The sequence below is a fragment of the Salvia hispanica genome, chromosome 3, assembly GCF_023119035.1.
Source record: "Salvia hispanica cultivar TCC Black 2014 chromosome 3, UniMelb_Shisp_WGS_1.0, whole genome shotgun sequence".
In the NCBI taxonomy this organism is placed as follows: domain Eukaryota; kingdom Viridiplantae; phylum Streptophyta; class Magnoliopsida; order Lamiales; family Lamiaceae; genus Salvia; species Salvia hispanica.
In genome coordinates this window covers 14264932-14288467 of record NC_062967.1, presented here as the reverse complement: position 1 = coordinate 14288467, position 23536 = coordinate 14264932, and the positions used below count along the sequence as shown (strand labels likewise).

Genomic DNA, 23536 nt, shown 5'->3' with positions numbered 1-23536 from the left:
TTTAAGATAATCATACTTAATTGACCCATCAAAATGATCAACTCATAAAGATTCTCTATTTTTTCATTAATCTAAATGGCTCAATATATTGATTGAAGGATATGTGTGATCATCACTTTGTCTTTTATATATACAACGTATAATATGAATATAATAGGAAAATTAAATCTCTTTTACATCAAAGTGTACATGTAAATCAACACTTTTTTTTTAATTTTTTCATCCTAACTAAGTAGAGATACTAGTATACATTCAAATAATATTGATTAATCCAAATCATCTATATTATAAATAGGCGTTGTACAAGAGTAACATACTACCAACAATCACATATATGTAAATTTATACACATATTTGATTCAAAAGAAAAGAAACATTAAACCCATTAAATTAGTAGGGATAAACAAGAATCTAAAAACACCTAATCTTCATTGTTTAACTCTAATTAAGACTTGATTACCGTCGTTGATTCTTCAACCTTCAACTCTCCACAAGCTTTCTCCTCATCAAGATTTGGATAGTATGCCGCTCTTGCCCTTTGTTCCTCTTTGGTCTTTCCCCACAACACAAAATATAGCCCTCCAACTAGTAAAAGTGCTCCCAAAACACTATCACAAATCAAACACATCAAAATCAAAATCAAACTCAATATAATATGCATGTGCTCCCAAACAAATTTGTCTTCTTTACATCTAGATGTAGACGTGACAATTGGTTTAGAAACATCCTTGTATAAAATTTAAATTTCTCCTTTCAAAAAGATTTCCATTTACTTCCTTTACAGAAGTATTGTTCTCACTCTTACTTAATTTTATCTCCATTTTAACTAATGATCATCATTATTTTCAAAACAGGTGCGCAAATAAAACATCTCGCTTAAGCTGAGAGTCTGAGACGGAAGGAGTAGTTCTTTTTTGAAGAAGGCGTTAAGCGACATTTTTAGATTAAAAAAAATCCAACATTGTGGGAAAATACAATTTTGCTCCCATTAAAGTCGAACAACTTCTCGTTTTCCTGTTTGTTCACTTCAGGCTACAAAATATTTTCATCAAATGAATTTTCCCAAATTATGCCATGGATCCGTAGATATTATGATGTTTGGTAGACTCCCATTTAACCTCGGTGGTGATTGAGCAATGGAGCCACCCATTTAATTAATCTAATTAATTACGTCATAACACATTTCGAGGTGATAATTAAATTGAAGGAAATAAATAATTACAGTAAAATTATTATACCTTCCCAAAGTGATAGTTTCGCCCAAGACGAATGCAGACATGATTAGTGTAATAACCATGATTAGAGGAGTGGTCATGGCCAAGAAAACTGGTCCTTTCTTCTCAACAACCCATGCTTGCATGTAAAATGCAACACCGGTCACAATTATACCCTGCAATAACCATTAATTACCCAACTTAATTAGTAATCTTGAAACTTCTTCATTTTTCCAAATTCATGATTAAAAAAGTGTTTAATTAGCTTTGATCGATGCCCTTTTTCTTTTCAAATTAATTAATGTTTATAAGCTGTCAATTATGTTGAAGTGATTTGTGTCCCAACTTTTTTTGCTTAATTAAATTATCTAAAAGAAGCACTAAGACAACAAAGTATGATTTATCATGTCACAACTCCATAATAGTAGTATTTTTGTTTCGAACTTTCTGTTATTATAATGGGAACAAAGTTCAACAAATCTGGCTTGTCGTGAGATATAAATTAGTTGTTTGGTCCACCTCAATTAGTTATTAAAAAATTGAAATATATGCTAAATTAACCCGTCAAAATTTATTATTTAATCTATTTTTTATTATATTTATGCATGATTCCCGTTCTTTACTAAATGATTTCTTTGTTTTAATATATGATTTATTTAATATTTTCAATCTCTTTTAATGTTCGGTCACATTTTTTTTGGTATATATTAAAGGTCATGCCACTTTTGTAACTTGGCCTAAAAACTAAATTATAAAGCGTAATTACCTCCTTTATCCAATAACCTAATCCTCTAAGCAATTATACATCTAATCAAGCTACAGTTTTTATATGATCATTAACTTCAAAATATAGTATTTAAGATTAACTTTTGTTTTTCAATTTATAGATGCTACCCCATATTATAGCATCCTCAATAATTCAATTTATTTACCATTTAATTTATCATATGGCCCAACACTTTTTACATTCATTAATCCTTTACTTTTAAGACGAGACTCTTTCTCTATTGAGAATCTATTACTAAACCTCGAATCACATATTATTACGACTATTTATGAGGATGCACGAATATATTACTCGATATAATAATAATAATAATAAAAATTGAATAAGCTATAAATATACTTACACAATAAGCAACTGATACAAGTCGTACATTCCATCCAATTTTCCAGTGAGAAGGCTCCCTTGCAAATGCTAAAGCCACCAAGAATGATTGTATTGTGCTTAAAAGGCATTGCACCGTTGTCAACATCAGCTTTGAAGGATAACTCTTAAGCACTCTCCCCTACATATAAATATTTCTCTTAATTAATTATTCAAATTCAATAAATCCAAAAATAAAATAAATATATATACATTTAAAAAAACCTGCAAAACAAGCCAGAAAGCCCAGCTAATGTTGGAGAGGAACATGAGGAAGACACCCTTAATCCATGTATTGGTCGGAGTGATGATGTGAGAATGGAGAGAGGTGTGGTGAAGATGCCATATTTGGAGAAGAGGACCTCTGTAGAAAGCAATAGTTGCTACTCCTCCCATACACAAGCTTACTCCTGTCATTTTCATTATTCCCGGGCTTGTCCTTATCTTCACCTTCTCCATCCTGTCACCGACTTAATTTAACTCTTTGGAATATATAGAGTCGCACTAAAATAAGACTGGTTGTTATAACAGAAATATGACTCATAGACGATTTAGATTTCATATTCATGGTATCAGTATACATATTGCTCAATACGATAAAATCGTCGACTATAATGATCTTTATTGATTGTGAATGCACAAATGTACAAATGAAATAGCTTCACGATCGAGCATGCATGAAATGTGACATGTTTGAATATGTGCTCGATCCTATGCAATAGCTTGCAAATCATATTGACCTAAGAAAATACACACTTTGCTACTTTGACTAAATTTAAATATTTGGTCATGCTAAGTGAAAATATTAGATTTAAAAAAAAAGTGAATAAAAATGCATTCATAATCAAGTGGTTGATTATATTTATTGCTCTTAACTATCTTTAGACAACGTTACTTCTCAACACCCAAAATATCAACGCAGAGAATAAAATAAAATTTGACCGTGTGTTATATATTCCTTAATTAAGGGATACCAGTTGATGATTATTTTAACAAAAGACATATGTTATTAGTAGTAAAGCCACGATTCTTCTTAAATCTTCTTTAAAGAACGAGAATATTTACTTGTCCCCTTTAATGTATTAATGTGCTGCATTAATTATATATAACTCTCTTCTTTTCAATTAATTCTGCTTAATCAGCTCGTGTTTATTGTGTAAAATAAAATACAAATAAACCGTAATTTTGAATAGAAGATATCATGAATTGTACCCTACTCACACTAGTGAATGAAGCTTTTCCAAATTAATTATTTAAAAATAAGTATCAAATAATAATTTTACATACCTTAATAAAACTGCAAGGAAGAAAGTGATAACAGGAAGACTATTGGTAATTGCAGCGCCCAAAGATGCCGTTGTGGACTTTAAAGCTACTCCAACAACATCTAAGCTCATCGTAATTCTGCAACAAATTAAAAAATATATAAAAGTAAATAAATAAAACTCTGTCATTTGGCTTTATATTTTCAAAATATTTTAATTTTGTGATCATATGTGTTTTAAATTCGAATTACATACCCAAATAGGGAAAGGAAGAAAATCTTGAGGAATATAGAGAGTGAAAGCTGAGGAGCTGTCTTCCTGCATACTCAAAGAAATTAATATTTTACATTAGCAGTATTTAATAAAGGATGAAAAAAGTAGTACCATATATTTGACAAATATACATCACTGTGTGTAAGGTGTAACCTAATCTTGCAGATTGAAAGATTGATGACAATGCATAGTTATGTCAATTTATTATTACATATACACTACTTTCTAAAGTGTTAATCTTTCTTGAAATCTACCCCATCGTGGAAAATAATCTTTGAAAATCGTAGAAAAAAATAAGGATATATAGTTATGTAATTTGAATATGCATGGTTTAGCATTTTCATATACTACCCTTTACTGAGACCTGATTATCAGTAACTAGAGTCTCTCCAACCATTTACACTAAACTCAAACTCATTTTAGTATAAATGTCACATTAAATATGATTTTACTCAAACCATTCACACTAAACTCAAACTTAAAAGAATAATCTCTATATTATGCATTTTTTACTCACAAAATTTGAAAAAAAATTGGTTTGGTTTAGTGAAAACCTAAAGGATATGTATTTTTCACTAAAAAACCAAATATGGAATTTGTTTTGGAGTACTATTAGAGTTAGAGATGATCTAAAAAATAAATATATATTGTTGTCAAAATATTAGTAATAGAAATAATTATTCCGTCTTGATTTGATGCCAAAACTAAGACTGAATGCTTCAACGAAAGTAAAATTTAACTAAATTGGCAATCATATATCGCCAATATCAAATAATTTATTTTTTTTAAAGTTGAAATTATGGTAAAGATGAAGCCAAATCTCTTTTGAAAAAATGATCTATATATACGTACATAGAAAATGGAAATCAAGATTGAATTACCTCTCAAAGAAGATGGCAATAGGGGCCAAGAAAAGAGTAGCAGCAGCTTGTCTGTAGAAAACAAACACAAAGGTGTCCATTCCCACATCAAAAGCAAGCTTGGTAAGCAAGAAGTAGCCTGCATAAATGGTTTGAATAGCAATTACAGCCAAAATCGCCTTGCTTTCACCCATTTTTGCACTTTGATTTATGTTTCTGCCTCCACACTTTGGGGTATAAATACTAAGTTTACATGAGAGAGAGAGAGAAGAAAGTATTGTGAAGGAATCTCTCGTATAAAATTAATATGGAAGGGAAACTTTAAAGTGAAAATGAAAATGAAAATATAAGCAAAAAATTTAATATTGGGGTTTGGCATTCACAGACTTGGGGATGATCTCACTGATATCTTATAGGAAAAGTCATTGATGTTTTACTAGGAATCACGAACCAGAATAAATTATCATGTAGTTGGCTAAACAATTATCTATAGCCTAAATACAAAGTATTTGCTTCCTACCATTGCACTTTACGGTTTTACAGTATTGATGATTATTTCGTTTCGCCCTTTATAATATGAATTAGATTCATGTCACTGTTTAATTTGGCACGAATTTGTAGATATATAAAGAAAGGTTATTGGAAAGTAAAATCTAGTTTTACATACCTATTAATTTTATAAATAATACTATGAAAAACATGAATAAGTGGAATGCGGAATCCATATATCAAAAATAGTAAAAATGAATAAGCGCAATGTGGAATTCAATTTACTAAAAATTACAATAAAATATGCCAAAAATACGAAAAAAAAGTTATTACTAATTTGATGACTAAAGAGGAGTACTACGTAAAGGTCGGTTTAAAAGATAATTAACTAAAAAATAAGAAAAAATATAGCAGCAAGTTTTGTGAGCGTTTCTTAGCCATTCGTATACTGCATCAAATACTTATACCATCACATCCAAATACTTCCCATTTCAACTAAGAAAACGTAAATACTATAAATGAAATATTCGATTTGCATGACTGCAACTCTGCAAGTGGAACTATCTGGCTTCATTAATTAACGGCTTTTTCCCAAATTAAATATTTTTTCTCGTTTACTTAATTCAAAAAAATATTTAAGTTTGTTCCTTTGTCTGATTAGTTAAAACTAAATCACAAAGTACCTCTGTCCAGCCAATACATGCATTCCATGTATTATGTACTAGTTAGAACAGCCAATGTTTAAATTACTATAGAAAATCGTTAAATTTATTATGCACATATAAATTGGTCACATACATTTCTCGTGTGAAACGTGATGTTATCAACTACAGAAAAATATTGTAGCATATGTGAATTTTATTGGACTGCATATTATTCAGTTATATAGTAATTATTTGAGTTGTTGCTTTGAATATATTATTCCAAGGCACGACATATATATTATGCCAGAACCTATTTTCGTAGCGACGACCGACTTTTTTTCCTTAATATTTTATGTTAATATTAAGTGCATGATTGGGTAATTAAAGTAAAGATAAGAATTCTTGATTCCCACCCCTTTTTTCTTTAATTTGTGCCAATACTTTTTCTCTTTCTTATATGCAAATTGATTAATTTATAAAAATCGACAGCTTTAGCCTTAGTTTATATATTTTGATTAGGAAGTGGTGACATATTGATGGCTAGAAGCTGTCCAAGTTTCAGTTTTTAGAAAAAACAATATATAGTTTAGCAATTAGTTGGTAATCACATGCCATGTATTTGATCGTATTATATATAGTTTATTTTCTATAAATTAAATTTTAATTCACATATAACGATGTTATCGTAAACATTCGGCATACTTGGAGTAAAAAACAACAGTCAACATAATAAAAATAATTATTCTTTTGACTAATAGCTAATCTATATACGGAGAGTTCAATCATGTATAGAACCGTAATTAACCTAATCAGTTAAAAAGTGGTTCCATAATCTTTAGTGTAAACCCGTGCGTAGCGTGAACAAGCCTTTAAATAATTTTAACTTTTTTCAATGTAAACAAGCCTTTAATCAAGCCTTTAAATAAGTGAATTATGTAACATGGCCAATAATTTCATTTTACAAATAATAATAAAAAATTAAATCAATTTGATAATTTGCCCCAGAATAGTTGTCATGGGACAATTGACAATTTTTATAATTTTGTGATGTGACATTCAAATTTTGAAAAATAAATCAAAATTTGATTAAACATAGTAAATGATGTTAAATCTAATTTCTAAAACTATGTAAAGTGTTTAATTATACGTGTGATAACTGATACGGAACATTTACCAAAAGGATAGGGTCGGGATCACTTACTACAAATAGTGGTAACACTTTTTGAGTTTTAAATTAAAATAAAAAAGATTAACGATCTATTATGTGCAAATCCAAGAACGAGAAAATTCTATTGATAAACTCATAAGGAAATAATACTCCATGCTATTCACCTTACATGAGCTCCTTATTCAATTAATACACTCGTTACAAGCATGTTTAACATTATTCGTTTTAATTTATATATTTAGTTTGATTTTTTACACTAAAAAATATTATTGAGATTATTAATTTTATAAAATTCACAAAAATCAAAGCTCGATTCATTCTTTTTCTCTACAACTTTAAATAAATGAATAAAATAACAAATCAATTTGTAATTTTTATGAATTTGTGAAATTAAAATTTTCAGTAACATTTTTTAATGTACTAGAATCAAACCAAATATATAAATAAAAATGAATAATGTTAAACATGCTTCAAACAAGTGTGGTGCTCTTACATTAGGTATTAGGTGCACAGTATATCATTTTCCTAAACTCGCACTGTATGATCTGTTGCGAAAAAATTTAGATTTGTTTTTTAATTTAAAAATCAATATTTGTTTTAATCTTAAATAGAAAGTTATAGAAGCTACTAGTATACAAAATGCCTTAAAATCCCTGATTAATGTCCACTATTTATTACCACTGCCACTTTTGTTTTCTAACTTTCTCCGCTTTTCCAGTTCACTCAAACAATGTGGAAAATGAAAATATTATCACTAAACACCAAAATGAAATTTAAATAATCTAGTTTATTAATGGAAAAAAACATTTATGTTTTAAACCATGGGTAAAAAGTAATATACTGTGTTCCACTTCCATGATTCGTATGCGGTGAACCGATTCAAAATTTTCAATACAAAAATAAAAAGAAAACAAACTAATAGTACTAATATTTATTATTAAATGGTGCATAAAACATAGTCATAAAGGTGAGAAAGAGATAACTCTGTTTCGTTTGGAATTGGATAATCATTCCACGGAATAAAACACCCTTTAAATAGGGATTACAAAGTAAGTAAATATAGTGGAGCTTGTGCTCTAAGTATTATTGAGCACCAAGTATTCTTAGACACTAAGTATTAATTCTATTGTATTTTCTTTTCTAACACTCCTCCTCAAATCGAGTAGTGGGATCTCCAATACTTAATTTGCTAAAAAAATCTTCAAAATTTCTAGCATTGACAGCCTTTGTCAGTATGTCAGCAAGTTGATCTTCTGAGCGAACAAACGGTAACTCAACAATACCCATTTCAATGTTTTTTCTTGATAAAGTGTCTATCCACCTCCACATGATTGTTCGATCGTGTTGAACTGGATTTTCTGAGATGCCTATAGCTGCCTTGTTATCACCGGTACAGTTGACACTTCTTGCTAGGAGAGAGGTTAATTTCCTTCATCAATCTTCTTAGCCATAATATCTAAGTCAACGCACTTTTGATCCCATGGAATTGGACTTCTGCACTCAAGAGAGCTACTACCTTCTATTTTTTACTCCTCCATGTTACTAAGTTACTTCCCACAAAGGTAAAATAGCATGTTGTGGATCTTTTATCGTTCGGATTCCTTGCCTAATCAGCATTCGTTTATCCATGAATCTCAAGGTTTCCATTCTTGGAGAATAATAATCCATGCCTAGTTGTTCCCTTTAGATCGGGACAAATCCTAAGTGTTGCCTCCATATGATCCGCCTGTGATTTATGCATGAATTGACTCACAATCCTTACTGCATAGCAATATCAGGTCTAATATGTGAAAGGTAGATGAGTTTTCCAACTAGTCGTTGATATTGACTTCGATCAGTCAATTTAGCTCCATCGCTAATCTACAATCCATGGTTGATGGCCATACGTGTATCTGCCGGCTTCCATTCTAGGAGACCTGTCTCTGCCAAAATGTCAAGAATATATTTCCTCGGACTTGGGAAGATCCCTCCTTGTGATCCCTCCAGTGTGGCCGCCGCGGTTCCAGGGTGCCACGCAAGCAGGTGGCGGTGCATTAGGCGGTTTTCCATGTTTTTCTATCCACCAATCAGGGTACACGATTAGCTCGAAACACGACTCCTTGGTGTGTTTTTTCTTCTTGCAGTACAAGCACACCAATTTCGACTTATCCTTGTTGTCATTCCATCGATTCCATCCTGTTCCGCCGCCGCCGCCGCCGCCCCGCAAGCCGTTGATTCTGCCTTCCTCGAATGACGAGTCTAGCCCTGATGCCGTCCTCAGTAACTTCATTGTTAGTATTTCTGGGCTGTAGCCCTTAAGACCGAGTTTCTTCACGCTGGACCAGGTTGTAGGCTTGGTCCACAGAGGGAAGTGGCTCATCTTCACTATCTCCCTTTTGGTAGTTTCGTACTAATTGTCAATTGCAATTAAAAATTGATATAAAGTCTCATTTCCTGAATGAACTGATCATGTATCTTGATATCTTCAGGGTACTTCATCTGATTGGTTTGTTTCTGATCTATTGATAACCATAAATCTTGTAGGGTACTCCAAGTTTCCTCCAACGATTGGTTGTCATGTTTTACCATACTTGCCCTCGTGTACAGGTCGTATACTTGGAGCTTATCTCCTCCACTCTCGTATGTGACGACCAACGCATCCCAGATATGTTTGGCAGTCGGCTGTTTCAAAACCCGACTAACCAACCGTGGTTCGATGTTCTGCATAAGCCATGTAAACACGCAATGATCGGCTTGCTGCCATTGCGGGAAGGCTGGATCTGTCCGCAGCGGGAAAGGCGACACTCCAGTTATGTGAGAAACCATTCCATTGCCACTTATCGTTGTTTGCATCAGTACAGACCATGTAGAGTAATTCTCTCCATTCAATCAGTTTCCTCCGATGTGGAGCGGTTGAGTATCGATCTTGTAGGCTATGGGTGTTTCTCGTAGGTTATTAGTGTCTTCTGGTTTGACTGTTGGTGGTTTCATCACGGCAAAACTTTTGCTCACGATCTCAGCGATTTGCCTTGCAATCTCATCCGAGTAGGATGAGACAATTGTTTTATCCGTTAGTGATAAAGGAGATAAAGAGAGAACTCGGTTTGTTTGGAATTGGATGATCATTCCATTGAATATAGCACCCTTTAAATAGGGATTACAAGACAAGTAAATATGGTGGAACTCATGCTCCTAGTATTCTTGGGCACCAAGTATTATGATTTAATTCTATCTTACATTTATTATACCTACTCTCACTTTTATAAGTCCACAATCACTCTTTATTTCCACCACCGCCTCCTCCTCCTTTCTCAGCCATGTCAATCTTATTTCACTCTCGTTTGGTATCCAAAACAGCAGCCCCTGACCCCACCGCCGCCGGCAACAATCGGAAACTCTCATTCTCTGGTGCCGGACATCTTCGCCGGATTGGGGGTCGGGCTGGTGGTCATCGTGGGGCTAATAGCGCTCGTCTTCATCATCCACATCTGCTGCCGGAGGCTCTGCAGCCAACCTGGCGGCGGCGAGGAAGGATGCGGTAGCAGGCCCACCGTGAAAGTCGACGGCGGTGAGGACACGTCGCCGGTTGAGGAGATTCTCGTGATCATGGCCGGCGAGGTAAACCCCACTTTTCTTGCAACTCCGGCATCAACCAACAATTCTTAGTGATAGAGTTAAAGATTATGAAAATAAGAAAATCAGAAGACTTTCGAGAATTTTGATTAAGCCAATAATATGTCATTTTTGTTTAAAAATTGTGATGTAAATGTTGAATGGAGAAACGAAAATTTTATAGATGAGGCCATCTTTAAATTAATCCCATCTATTTCTTTGAGTTGTTCGACCAGCCATGTTCTATACGTTGCAACTTATTTTTCTTTTATCTATTTGTGAAACGATTTCAATTTTCAGTTTATTAATGGAAAATAAAGATTTATTTATTAAGCATGGGGAAAACGTTTGTGTTCCATAAATTTTCAATATAATCAACAAAAAGGAAATTAATTTATTCTGGACGCCAGCGCCCTTGATCCCACCGCCGCGGCGGCAAGAGAGGCATTCTCGCCGCCTCCAACTGTCGGAATCTCACCGAGCCACCGGCGGCGAGGACACGCCGCCGTTTGAGGAGATTCTTGTGATCATGGCCGGGGATACGAAACCTACTTTTCTGGCAACTCCGGCATCAGCCACCAACTTTTAGTGTAACAAGAAAGAAAATCAGTACGAGTCTCGGGTGCGAGTACTTCGTGACGCGGCCATTAAATTTTGTTCAATTGGAGAAAATCGAGATTTTTTTTATTAAGCCTAAGAATGGCATTTTTGTTGATTTTTTTTTTTATGTGAATTTGGTTGAATTTAATGAAGAGAATCGTGATTTTTTGTTGAATTAGTTTTGAAGATGTGTATTTGCTGTGCTTATGAATCTAGATTTTTTGTTAACCCTGAGAATGTATGTTGATTTTTTTTAATACTACTTCAAATTTTGTTGAATTTAATCTTAAATCATGAATTGTTTTGAATTAGTTTTTTTTAGATGTATATTTTGGGAGTCATCATTGTCCACTGAGACTCCATCATTTAATGATTTGATTCTGTTTTTGTTTTTGTTTTTTCTTTTCTATTTTTAGAATTATGATGTATTCCCTCCGTCCGCGAATAGGAGTTTCATTCATCTCCGGCATAAATTTTAATAAATGTTGAAAATAGTGGATGAAAGAAAGTTAGTGGAAAATGGGTCCCACTTATTTATATTGGTTTTAAATGATACTCCATGTGAATAGAATGAGTTGGTGGAATTTGAGGTCTTTATACCATTTATGGTAATTATGAACCGGGATTCCTATTCGCGGACTGACTAAAATGGAAAAACGGGGCTCCTATTCGCGGACGGAGGGAGTACGAATATTTTAAGTTTTTAACACACGTGACTCCAACGTCGGAACAAATGAGCATCGAAATTGATTACAGCGAAAAAGACGATTCTGTCGCCTTGGCGGCCCCCACACTCCAACCCAACATCATGCGACGTTTTGGAATTCCGAAGACAATATTCAAGGCGTCACATAAGAAGAAGGGGAACTGAAATTTTGATGGTTTTTATTTTAAAATTGGGGATATTATCAAACAAAAATGATAACAACAAATAATCTACTCCAGTTGATTTTGAAAATGCTAGTACTTTGTTCATATTGCCAGTATAAATAAAAATATTTATACTTTGCTATAGCCGTCGATCCCATAAATCGTACAGCCGAAAACCAAACCCGCTAATTCACTCAGATCACCATCTCAGCCGTTCATCACCAAAAAATCCAACAGCTCAAAACATTTCCGCCAAAACTCGAAATTCAATTGAACACAAATTCCCTCCTTCCCTCTCGCCTACAAAACCCTAGAAATCGATCCACACATCAAAATCTAAATTCCATCTCTCCATTCCCCCACATCAAATCCAAATCTCGCAAATCAAAAATGTCTGGGCGCGGCAAGGGAGGCAAGGGGCTGGGCAAGGGCGGAGCGAAACGTCACCGTAAGGTGCTCCGCGACAACATCCAGGGCATCACGAAGCCGGCGATCCGGCGTCTGGCGAGGAGAGGCGGCGTGAAGAGGATCAGCGGCCTCATCTACGAGGAGACCAGAGGAGTTCTCAAGATATTTTTGGAGAATGTTATCAGAGACGCCGTCACATACACCGAGCACGCTAGGAGGAAGACCGTCACCGCCATGGATGTTGTCTATGCTCTGAAGAGGCAGGGCCGGACGCTCTACGGCTTCGGCGGCTGAGTTTTTCCCTAATTTATTGAGATTTTGGTGTCGTTTGATTTGATGTGATGGTGAAAGTTGTAGATCTGGTATTTGTTGTTCGACTATATTCAATCTTGTTTCATCAATGGAAGAAAATGCCTTAATTAATTTGTTTTAGAGCACACATTAGCGATTTTGGAGATGTAGATTTGACGTGCTTATTTAGTTATTTCATCAATTGGAAATCATTTGCATTTACATTCATATTGATGGCCTCTTTGATGGCACAGATGAGTACAAAGAAGGGAAAGAGAAATTTTAATGATTTTTAGTCTGAACTTGGTAATATTAGCAACGATTTGTAGGCAACGCGAAGAGATGAGATAACAATGAGAGATGGAGTCGAGAGAGGATTTAGCATTATATGAGAACAAATGAACAAATATTTTTTTTATGCAAGGAGAGAATGAAACTATTATATTGACACGAGTTTTAATGGAAAATTGATAAAATAAGAGAAAAAAAAAAGTAAATTAAGAAAGACATTAAAAAAAGTAAATAAAGTTTGAGAAATTAAAATGAGACTATTGTTTGTGGTGTGCCCTCCATGTACCCTCTCTTCCAAAAATGAAGTATACGTGAATTCAATTGCATATTTGTGAGTGAGCTGACTTTATTAGTACATTTTTTTAAATTTTTAGTTATAAAAATCAATTTATGGGAGTGATCATTCACATAAGTTAGGATAGGTCTATGTGATTTTAATACTACTAATTAGCTTTAGTAAATCTCCTAATTATGTGAGGACACTAAGCCTGGAGTGCAAATGTAATCATTCATGAAATATGTGTATGCGGATGCTTGGCATGAATATAGAGATTCATCCTCGCATTGTGTTAGTTCTTATTCATTTCAGTATTATTCCTCTAAGTCACTCCACAATTCGTTCATTATCACTCTATAGATATTAGGTGTTTATTAAGACTGAATTTGTTAATAATGGATTTTATAAAAAAACAATTTTTTAATACAAATATAGTCCACTGAGAAAAGACTGTAAAATGGTTGCCTCAATATGTGTTAATTTGCCCAATTCCCACTGAGTGTAGAATGCCAATATAACACTGTTCAAAGGGCTTCGACTATAGGTGGAAGAGAACGGTGGTCATTTCAATTTATTTGTATTTTGTGATAATTTTACGTATATTGGGTGTATATGGAGTATTTTTTATGCATTATTTTCTACTCCACATATATTTATAGGAAGTTGTGCAAACAATTGCTCTTGAAATATGCAAAATTTATCATTTTCTTCAATTGGAATTAATATATGAGAAATTGACAACAAATTATGTTCTTATTCGATAATTTAATTTATCATTTTCTTGAAATTAATATATTTTGGGTTGCAATTTTTACACCACTTTTCATTTTCCTTACATTGCTCTCTTTCATTCAAATTATTAATTTATATTTTCTCTTTTAACTTGCAACTTGATTACCCTTGTTCCGATTAGAGCATCCACAACACTATCTTCATTCTATCTCCAATTCATCTCATCTCTACATTGTTCATAGGCCTTACACCACTTTTTACTCCATGTCTTCCTAAAGAGATAGCACCACCTCCTCCATCTTCAATCAATCTCATCTCTTAACTCTTCATGGGTCCTACTATTTCATTTCTTTATTTTTTGCAGATAAATTTAATTTAAATTGAGATGAAATACTATTTAAAAATAATATTCATATATTTTATACAAAAATATGAAAATTACATAATTCATACGTATCGCGGATTAAAAAGTAAAATTATGGTTACCTTAAATGCAGATGTGGCTGCATTAATACGGAGTATAGTGGAAATTGACGCAGATAGACTATACGAATCCCGAAAATTATTAAAATTTACTTTTTTTAAAAAGTGAATGTTTACCACTGCTCTTGCCTGCACTATAAGAACAGAGCCAGAGAAGATTTTATTCATATAATTTCTCAGAGAGAAAGAGCAGGGAAGGAGATCGATGGCGGAATTCAGACAGAAAGCATTTGGTTTGGCAGCGACAGACACCTCCGGCGTTCTCTCTCCCTTCCTTTTCTCTCGCAGGTATTCACATTTACTTGCGCTTCCGTGTGTGTTCACATTCGCAAACCAATCGCTGTTGGAACTGCGTGATTCTGGATATTGAGATATACTATTTGCTATATGCTTATATCGATGTTTAGACTTGAATCGAATTTTTGCATGTTGCTTCGATGTTTAGCTAGTTTTACTTTTTCGCGCTCGATTTGTGGATGCTCTTTCCGTTTACGCAGATTGCTGATGTTCATTGATTGGAATGAGTTTGTGTTCATCAATTTTAGGTTTTCTATGTGGCATTTCGCCTAATTTAACGTGTATCGATTTTGTTTCTGTAAACATCGATTATGTTAGACTCCATGGAATCGTTGTGTAGATCATTAATATCCAATTGAAACATCTACAGATTGATACTCTTTTAGGTGCTAGATAGCGATAGATGCGACTGATTGTTGGTGCTGCTCTCTGTTTCTTTGATTAATTCAATTCTGGATATGTTAATGTGAAAATGAATTGAGACATATTGATGTTATGGTTGACAGGGATAATGGAGATGACGATGTGACAATCAAAATCCTCTACTGTGGAGTTTGCCATTCTGATTTGCACAGTGTGAAGAATGATTGGGGAATCACTCAGTATCCTATTGTGCCAGGGTATGGTTAAATTTTGTGAATACCTTGTTTAAGCTACTTATGAAGTTAATCTGATTTTAATTGTTCAATGTTGGCAATGTTTGTTGCAGGCATGAAATTTCTGGTGTTGTGACCAAAATCGGCAACAATGTTGAGAAATTCAAGGTTGGTAACAGAGTCGGGGTTGGGGTGCTAGTAAACTCATGTAGGACATGTGATGTCTGCCAACAAGACCTCGAGAGCTACTGCCCTAAAATGATATTCACATACAACTCCACTGATAAAGATGGCACGATGACATATGGTGGTTACTCTGATACAGTTGTTGTTGACCAACATTTTGTGCTTCGTTTCCCTGAGAACGTGCCATCAGATGCTGGTGCTCCTCTGCTTTGTGCTGGAATCACTGTCTACAGCCCAATGAAATACTATGGAATGACTGAGGCTGGAAAGCATTTGGGTGTTGCTGGACTTGGGGGACTTGGCCATGTTGCAGTCAAGTTCGGGAAGGCTTTTGGGCTGAAAGTTACTGTTATCAGTACCTCCCCGAGAAAGAAAGATGAAGCCCTAAACAAGCTTGGTGCTGATGCTTTTGTTGTTAGTACTGATGCTGCTGATTTGGAGGTAAATAGCTCTAGTATTGACATTATTAAACTCTCACAAACTAGACAAATGATTCATTCAAATTTTGGACAGAGGATTACATGTCCATATTTCTATATTTGCAAGAAATTAGTTTCTATCTGAGATGGATTAGACAAATCATGTACATACATCTTAATAGATCTTTAAATATTGTACTATTCTCAAGTATCTTCATTGTTGCAGGCTGCGACCGGCACAATGGATTTCATCATTGATACCATTGCAGCTGTTCATTCGTTGGCTCCATTGCTAAGCCTGTTGAAGATGAATGGAAAACTTGTAACAGTGGGATTGCCCGATAAGCCCCTCGACCTTCCTATTTTCCCTCTAGTTTCCGGTAAGAAGACTTGCTACCTTCGAACACTTACATTACCAGATTACATCTTTTTTATGCTAATTTCAACTCTGGTTTTTTTTTCAGGTCGAAAGATGATTGGTGGAAGTGAGTTTGGTGGTATTAAAGAGACGCAGGAAATGCTCGACTTCTGTGGGAAGCATGGCATAGCAGCTGACATTGAACTGTTACGCGCGGATGAGATAAATGCTGCTATGGAACGACTTGCCAAATCCGATGTTAGGTACCGTTTTGTGATCGACATTGGAAACTCCATCTGCAATCTCTGAGATAGCTTTCCGCATCGAACCAAACAATTTATCCGTTTATGAACTCTATCAAAACATTTTCCTTTATCATGGTATTTCATCCCGAGTTAGAACATTGCTTTTGCTTGAGATGTTGTTAAGATACCAATTGCTATGAAATCAATCATATTTCGCTCCTATTTTGCCTTTTCCAATTTTCACGCCGTATGATATTTTGCTGTAGTGAAAACAACAAGCTAAAGTACTGAAGCTGCAAAATGCAATTCATCTTATGCTCAATTTAGTGCTTGTTTAGAAGCTGGTATGGAAAACAACGAACATCTTCAAAACAGTAGCTAATATTTTTGGTGAAAATAAGGTTACTGCTACCAGTATATCTTCCTACTATTATTTTATCAAAAACAAACAATACATTATTGGTAAGTAATCATAACATACCAATAACTCTAACATCATCATTCAGCCATGATATTAGGTGTAATTATAATTTAACATCTAGCTTTTGACATAAGGAAGTAGTATACCCGTAGTGACGACTATGATCTACTAAAATTTTAAGATTTTAACTTGGCGTAATATTGAGAAGACGAACGAACTAGGAAAACAATATGAGTAAATTTGTTAGGGTGTGTTTGTAATTGTGTTGTACCTTGTAACTGAATTAAGGTTATAATAATTCTAATTCATTTTCAAATAGTTTGTCAAGTAAAATCAAATAATAGATATAAAATTATAATCTCAAGTAGAACGAAAAAATTACCGAAATGAAGTAGAGTAGGAGTATAATATTTAAAATAAAGAAAAGACGAAAAGGATGAAAATATTTGGAGAGAGATAAAGGCCCAATTATTCACGATTCAAACTAATATAAAAACAAGTAAAGCGCCAAAATTCCCAAACAACTGAAATCTGAACCGCTTCTCTCTCCACAAACTGCCATGGCGTTTCCCTTCTCCTCCGCTATCCTCTTCCTCCTTCTCCTCTTCCTCTCCTCCGCCGCCAATTCCCCCACCAGAACCCGCGAATTCGACGACATGCTTCAGTCCCTCCGCAGCTACGGCTACACCCTCTTCACCAACGGCATCGCCACATCCGATCTCAAATACGAGCTCCTCTCCGCCGCCGCCGCCGACTTCACCCTCTTCGCCCCGCGAGACGAGCTCCTCTACGCCCTCGACATGGCCGCCGACGCCGCCTTCTACGTCAGCACCCTCCGCTACCACGTCATCTCCGGCCGTCACACCTTCGCCGGCCTCAAGAACCTCTCCGCCCCCTTCCTCGACACCCTCCTCCCCGACTACGCCGTCCTCATCGGAAAAGTCCGCGACGTCGACGCCGACAGCGACCGCGCCTCCGTCGGCCTCATCGTCAACGGCGTCCGGATCGCCTACCCGGACCTCTTCCTCGGCTCCCGAATCGCGGTCCACGGAATCGAAGGAATCCTCCTCACCGGCCTCAACATGAGCCGCGATCTCGAATACGGCTCCGGCCATTTCCCGCCGATCGGATCTCCGGCGCCGGCCTTCCACCCAATTCCTGCCCCGCCGTCGAACGAATCGAATATTCCCACCGAAATGCCCAATTCTCCGACTCCGGTGATCGGGAATATTCCGGCGAAGGCGAAGGCTCCGTCTCCGCCGGCGTCTACTTTCATTGGGATTATTCCGGCGAAGGGGATTCAGAAGTCTGATGCGCCGGCTCCGGTGCCGGAGACTGACCGGAATGATGTGCCGGCGGAGGCGTCTCGGGAGTGGGCTGCGACGCCGACAATCTCGCAGGAGCAGATGGAGAAGATGAAGAGGCTGGGCATGAAGACGCCGGGGAAAAGGCTGCGGAAGGGGCGCCGCCGCCACCGGAGGCGTAAGGAGCTCCGTGATCTGTAAACTGCTTGGGCTGTATTGGAATAATCCCGATATCTTGGGGTCAATGTGTCATTTCTTGGATTTACAAAATATGGATTCTTGCTTAACAAAAATATTTAGTGCTTCTCTTCCTTTCAAAATATGCTGCTGAATGTGAATTTTTTAGCATATTGATCACTATGTTCATCTAAAATGTTACATCCTCTTCTCATTTTTAGTCTTTTATCACAAATTAATTTTGTATTTCATTTCGGATTGTCCTACTACAATTTACTTACATATATTCTTAAACAAAAGGAAATTAAAGAAAAACATATAGAGCAACATGACTTGCATATAAATTGATAGCTCAGTTGTGCTTAGGAGGACACATATATTGAGAATTGATATAATGAAAACAAATTAACAAAGAAAGGTGCAAAGAAGGATTTTATTGGTGAAAATGAAGATGTAATTTAAGTGAGGGCGTCGCAATAGCCACGGAGAATGTCTCCTTGTTGAGTGGAATAGCCAAGAGAGCTCATCATTTCGGGCCAGCAGTCATGCTGGATGATTCTTATGGCCTTGCAACAGCCCAACCCGAGATACGTCTCTCCGTTGAGGAAAAACATGACAACTTCAGTGGTGCAAGACTGGAGGTGGAACATAGACTCCCAACAGCTTGTTCCCTCTTCCTCCTCTAGCATTCGCCCCGCGACACACATCAACAAACAAAGAAGGAGAGCTATGGAGACGAGCTTCAACGTTAAATATGCATATGCCATTGTGTATTAGTAGTAAGTGTGGTGTGTAGAGTGTTGTTGTCAACGGAGTTATATATAGTTGGATTTGAGAAAGAGAGACATAAATTTATGTATAGATAGCCAAGGGACACTGCGGTTTTCTTCTAGTAACTCATTATATGAATTTATTATGCAAATTCATTGATTAATCGACGATTCATTAATCTATCAATTTTTGTTTAACTAAAGTGTAATTAATGAATTAGTAATGGGCCGAGTAAGGATTGCAAGGCCCAAAAGAAAAGCCCAAACCCTTTCTTCTCTCTAATCTCTCTCGGTGTAAACAGCCCAAAATTAGGAAGCTTAGCAATGGGATCGGAGAATCTGCCGAGGAACGAGGCGAACGTGCTCCGGGGGCACGAAGGGGCGGTGCTGGCGGCGCGATTCAACTCTAACGGCGAGTATGTCCTTAGCTGCGGCAAAGACCGCACCATACGCCTTTGGAATCCCCACCGTGGATTGCACATCAAGACCTACAAATCGCACGGCCGTGAAGTCCGCGATGTTCATGTCACGGGGTACGGAACCTATACGAGTTGATGTTGGCGTTTTTGTTGGATTTGTTTTGCTACCTTTTACATGCTCCGTGTGTGTGTTTTGAAATTATGATTTTGTTTGAAAAGGGATAATTCGAAGCTCACCTCGTGCGGAGGCGATCGGCAAGTGTTCTACTGGGATGTGGCGACTGGTCGTGTTATTCGGAAATTTCGCGGGCATGATAGTGAGGTCAGTTTAATCTATAGCATCTTTGCCGGTTGAATTGGTTTTATGAATTTATTCTGAGAATTAGGGTTTGAAATGAATGTGCAAGTGGAGGTATCGCATTTCCTTCCCTGCATTAGTAGTAGGTAAATAAACTTCGTAAAATCTACTTTTTGGACTTTCTGAAATGCTGAGGTTGTAATTCGTAACAAATCCTTCTTTCTTCACAATGTGTCTTCTGTGATCATTCACAATTATATTGTAGCAATTGGGGAATATCGTTGGTCACAATAGTAGCTGGAGGAGTTGATAAGACTGTATGTGTGTGTGTTTCAAAAGGACGGTAAAATGGGGGTGATGCATTTCAGATTCTTCGTTCGTAAAATAAATATGGACACGGGGATAAATTGATTTGAAAGATGGAATTATTTAGTTGACATTCCTCGGCCTTGTTACCAGGTGAATGCTGTGAAGTTCAATGAATATGCATCAGTGGTTGTCTCAGCTGGTTATGACCGTTCATTGCGTGCTTGGGATTGTCGATCTCAGAGTACCGAGCCTATTCAGGTTCGTTGTTTTGTTTTATAAAAGATGATACCAGCTACCTCTGATTTCATTACGTTAATAATTTTCCCTGTGCTTAAACTTCCTGCAATTTGTGTTTTAAATTTCCAGATCATTAATTTTGACCAAACAAATATGTTGGATGGCTCTGCAGATTATTGATAGCTTTGCAGACAGCGTCATGTCTGTTTGTTTAACAAAAACTGAGATAATTGCTGGAAGTGTTGATGGGACTGTTAGAACATTTGATATTCGAATTGGTAGGTATGTGTCTTTAAAAAAATTATAAAACTTCTTATGAGTGTGTCTGTGTGTGTATTCGTTTTCTCCTCCCAGCCTGACAATTGCATAGGTCTTTGCTTATCCGGGATCCTTTCGATCCATGATTGTTTGCGATCTAATTTTGAGCTATTCATGTATGTAAACAGAGAAATATCTGATGATCTTGGGCACCCTGTGAACTGTATTTCCCTCTCAAACGATGGCAACTGTGTATTAGCCAATTGTCTTGATTCGACTTTAAGGCTTTTGGACAGGTAAATGCTTCTGAGTTAATACGTATGTAAATGCTTTAAGTCTTAAGTGTTGTTTCTCAAATAGATTCCTCCTGTGACAGATCAACTGGTGAATCGTTGCAAGAATATAAAGGCCATACTTGCAAGGTTTTCTGTTTAAACTTTATGACATCTTTATTGTTGTGATTTGTTACAATACACCCAACAACATATGAAGGCCATCAGCTTGATTTAACGTAACTCAGTATTGTTGTATCTTCGCCAGTCATTCAAGATGGACAGTTGCCTAACAAACTCAGACGCTCATGTGGCTGGTGGCTCGGAAGATGGTTATATTTACTTTTGGGACCTTGTAGATGCACAAGTGGTGTCCAGTTTCCAAGCTCATTCATCAGTGGTAAAGTTGTTATTTCATGCTTCATCTTACTGCGTTTTCATTCATGTGCCAATGCAAGTTCTTTGAAGTTTGGTTTACTAGTCAAATATGAAAATTGTGAACAAATTGTCAAATATCAAGTTGATCTAAACTAGTTTTTGGTTCAATGACCGACCCTCTATTTGTTTCACATAGATATAGTTTCCAATTTTTTACTTGACTTAATCTCTGTTTATAAGCCATACTATGATTTTTGGTATGCTGCAGACACTTTGTTGTGAGATCACTCAACATATTTCCTAATCTCAGCTCCCCTCATTTATTCTACTGTCTATCTTTGTTTTTGCTTGTTGGTAGTTATTGTTTATATTTTGCTTTATCATTTTTGGCCCGACAGGTAACTAGCGTGAGTTATCACCCAAAAGACGATTGCATGATTAGTGCCTCTGTCGATGGCTCGATTCGAGTTTGGAAAGCCTGAAAAACGAGGAGTAGTAGGAGGCAATGAAGAACGTCAATTTGCCGTTGCCTTGTTATTTGGTCTCGACTTACTGGTTCGATTGCTGAAAGTTTCATCCAATCCCTAGTGAAGAAATGCCAAGTTTGATCGATAAAGACAGTTTTTCACAGCATGGTTCTTGTTTTATTAGCTTTTATCTTTTTTTTTTTCTTTTTTTTTTTTTTTCTGATTTCCTTCGTCATATGTAAATGTAAAATCGAAGCTAATGCAACCAAAAAAAAAAAGGAATAACTGCTCCAAAAAGCATGAACTTTCCAAAAAGTTTGGTATTTCCCACCAACTTAAAATGTTGCACCAAAAATCACGAACTTTGCCGGGTTGTGCAAATTTCCCATCCGACCCGACCCTGTAGTTTTCTGCCAAAAATTTATCCAACGTGGCACAACTCCGGTATGACCTGGCAAATCGTCAATATAACATTTAAAACGACAGCGTTTTATTTATGTTTATTGAACTAAATTAAAAATTAGGAATTCACTCCCTTCCTGCGATTTCACGATTTCACTCTCATCGCGGAGAAGTTTCTCCGTCCATCCCGTCCATCCTGTCGCGATTCGACCTTGTTCTCGTCCATCCCGTCGCGATTCGACCTTGTTCTCGTCCATCCCGTCGCGATTCGACCTTGTTCTCGTCCATCCCGTCGCGATTCGACCTTGTTCTCGTTCATCCCGTCGCGATTTCAACATCAACTGAAAACGAGGTTAGTTTTTTGGAAACAGTAAAGTGGAAAACAAAGAAGAAACTAAAGTAAACAAAAAACCGGCGAATCAACTTCTAGATTCATACAATTCAAATTGAGAAAACTGAATCGAGCAATCTGAGTACAATTGAGCAACGAATTTAAAACGAAATGCATAACTTACGGAGTTGGCGGCGCCATCGGAGGTTGCGGTCGCCGTCGCCGTCGCCGTCGCGGTTGCCGTCACAGTCGAGGTCGCCGCCGCTGAGCAGAAGATAAGATTCAGAAGGTTGAAGTTTAATTTTTGATGTTAGGGTTTTCCTGATTTTTGTCTTAGTCGTTTTTACATCTTCCAATTCCAATTTGAGGGTGGGTGAAAGGGGGGTTATGTTAGAAGAATTTTTTTAAAAAAAATTATTTTTTATTTATTCCATGTCATTGCACATATCAGCATCCACATCACCATCCACGTCAGACATATACACACGTCAGCACTCTACTTAGCCGGAAAACCCGACTTGGGAAATCGGAGCACGTTGGCAAAGTTCGTGATTTTTGGTGCAACATTTTAAGTTGGTGGGAAATACCAAACTTTTTGGAAAGTTCATGCTTTTTGGAGCAGTTATCCCAAAAAAAAAACTTGTGGTTTCTATGAATTTTTTTTGTGAATTGATTCAATCTTATTTCATTTTATAGGACCTTCGAAACAAAAATTAGGCATGGTCAACTTAGATATAAATTTCATTTTAAATTATGATATGAGCATTTCTTTTACCTACCGCTTCATAA

The 23536-nt window shown here is 36.2% G+C and overlaps 5 protein-coding genes across 5 annotated transcripts; 4 read left to right on the top strand and 1 right to left on the bottom strand.

Annotated features, from left to right (window-relative positions):
• Positions 1 to 257: 257 nt before the first annotated feature.
• On the bottom strand, positions 258 to 5061 carry LOC125213381 (WAT1-related protein At5g64700-like). The gene is made up of 7 exons (XM_048113896.1): positions 4781 to 5061; positions 3882 to 3944; positions 3649 to 3765; positions 2587 to 2821; positions 2345 to 2503; positions 1239 to 1390; positions 258 to 608 (listed from the first exon to the last, which is right to left on the bottom strand). The coding sequence occupies exons 1-7, from the start codon at positions 4951 to 4953 to the stop codon at positions 446 to 448; spliced, it is 1062 nt and encodes a 353-aa protein (XP_047969853.1). The 5' UTR covers positions 4954 to 5061; the 3' UTR covers positions 258 to 445.
• Positions 5062 to 12447: 7386 nt separating this feature from the next.
• LOC125213382 (histone H4) lies at positions 12448 to 12952 on the top strand. The gene has a single exon (XM_048113897.1). The coding sequence runs from the start codon at positions 12512 to 12514 to the stop codon at positions 12821 to 12823; it is 312 nt and encodes a 103-aa protein (XP_047969854.1). The 5' UTR covers positions 12448 to 12511; the 3' UTR covers positions 12824 to 12952.
• A 1829-nt stretch (positions 12953 to 14781) lies between these two features.
• Positions 14782 to 16924, top strand: LOC125213380 (probable mannitol dehydrogenase). Its single transcript, XM_048113895.1, has 5 exons — positions 14782 to 14891; positions 15407 to 15520; positions 15610 to 16123; positions 16328 to 16481; positions 16566 to 16924. The coding sequence occupies exons 1-5, from the start codon at positions 14809 to 14811 to the stop codon at positions 16766 to 16768; spliced, it is 1068 nt and encodes a 355-aa protein (XP_047969852.1). The 5' UTR covers positions 14782 to 14808; the 3' UTR covers positions 16769 to 16924.
• A 742-nt stretch (positions 16925 to 17666) lies between these two features.
• On the top strand, positions 17667 to 18788 carry LOC125216797. The gene has a single exon (XM_048118568.1). It carries the CDS (start codon positions 17686 to 17688, stop codon positions 18628 to 18630), a length of 945 nt encoding a protein of 314 aa, XP_047974525.1. The 5' UTR covers positions 17667 to 17685; the 3' UTR covers positions 18631 to 18788.
• A 906-nt stretch (positions 18789 to 19694) lies between these two features.
• On the top strand, positions 19695 to 22314 carry LOC125215103 (WD repeat domain-containing protein 83). Its single transcript, XM_048116415.1, has 8 exons — positions 19695 to 19909; positions 20015 to 20117; positions 20553 to 20660; positions 20812 to 20921; positions 21086 to 21193; positions 21274 to 21319; positions 21438 to 21569; positions 21946 to 22314. Exons 1-8 carry the CDS (start codon positions 19701 to 19703, stop codon positions 22027 to 22029), a joined length of 900 nt encoding a protein of 299 aa, XP_047972372.1. The 5' UTR covers positions 19695 to 19700; the 3' UTR covers positions 22030 to 22314.
• Positions 22315 to 23536: the final 1222 nt, after the last annotated feature.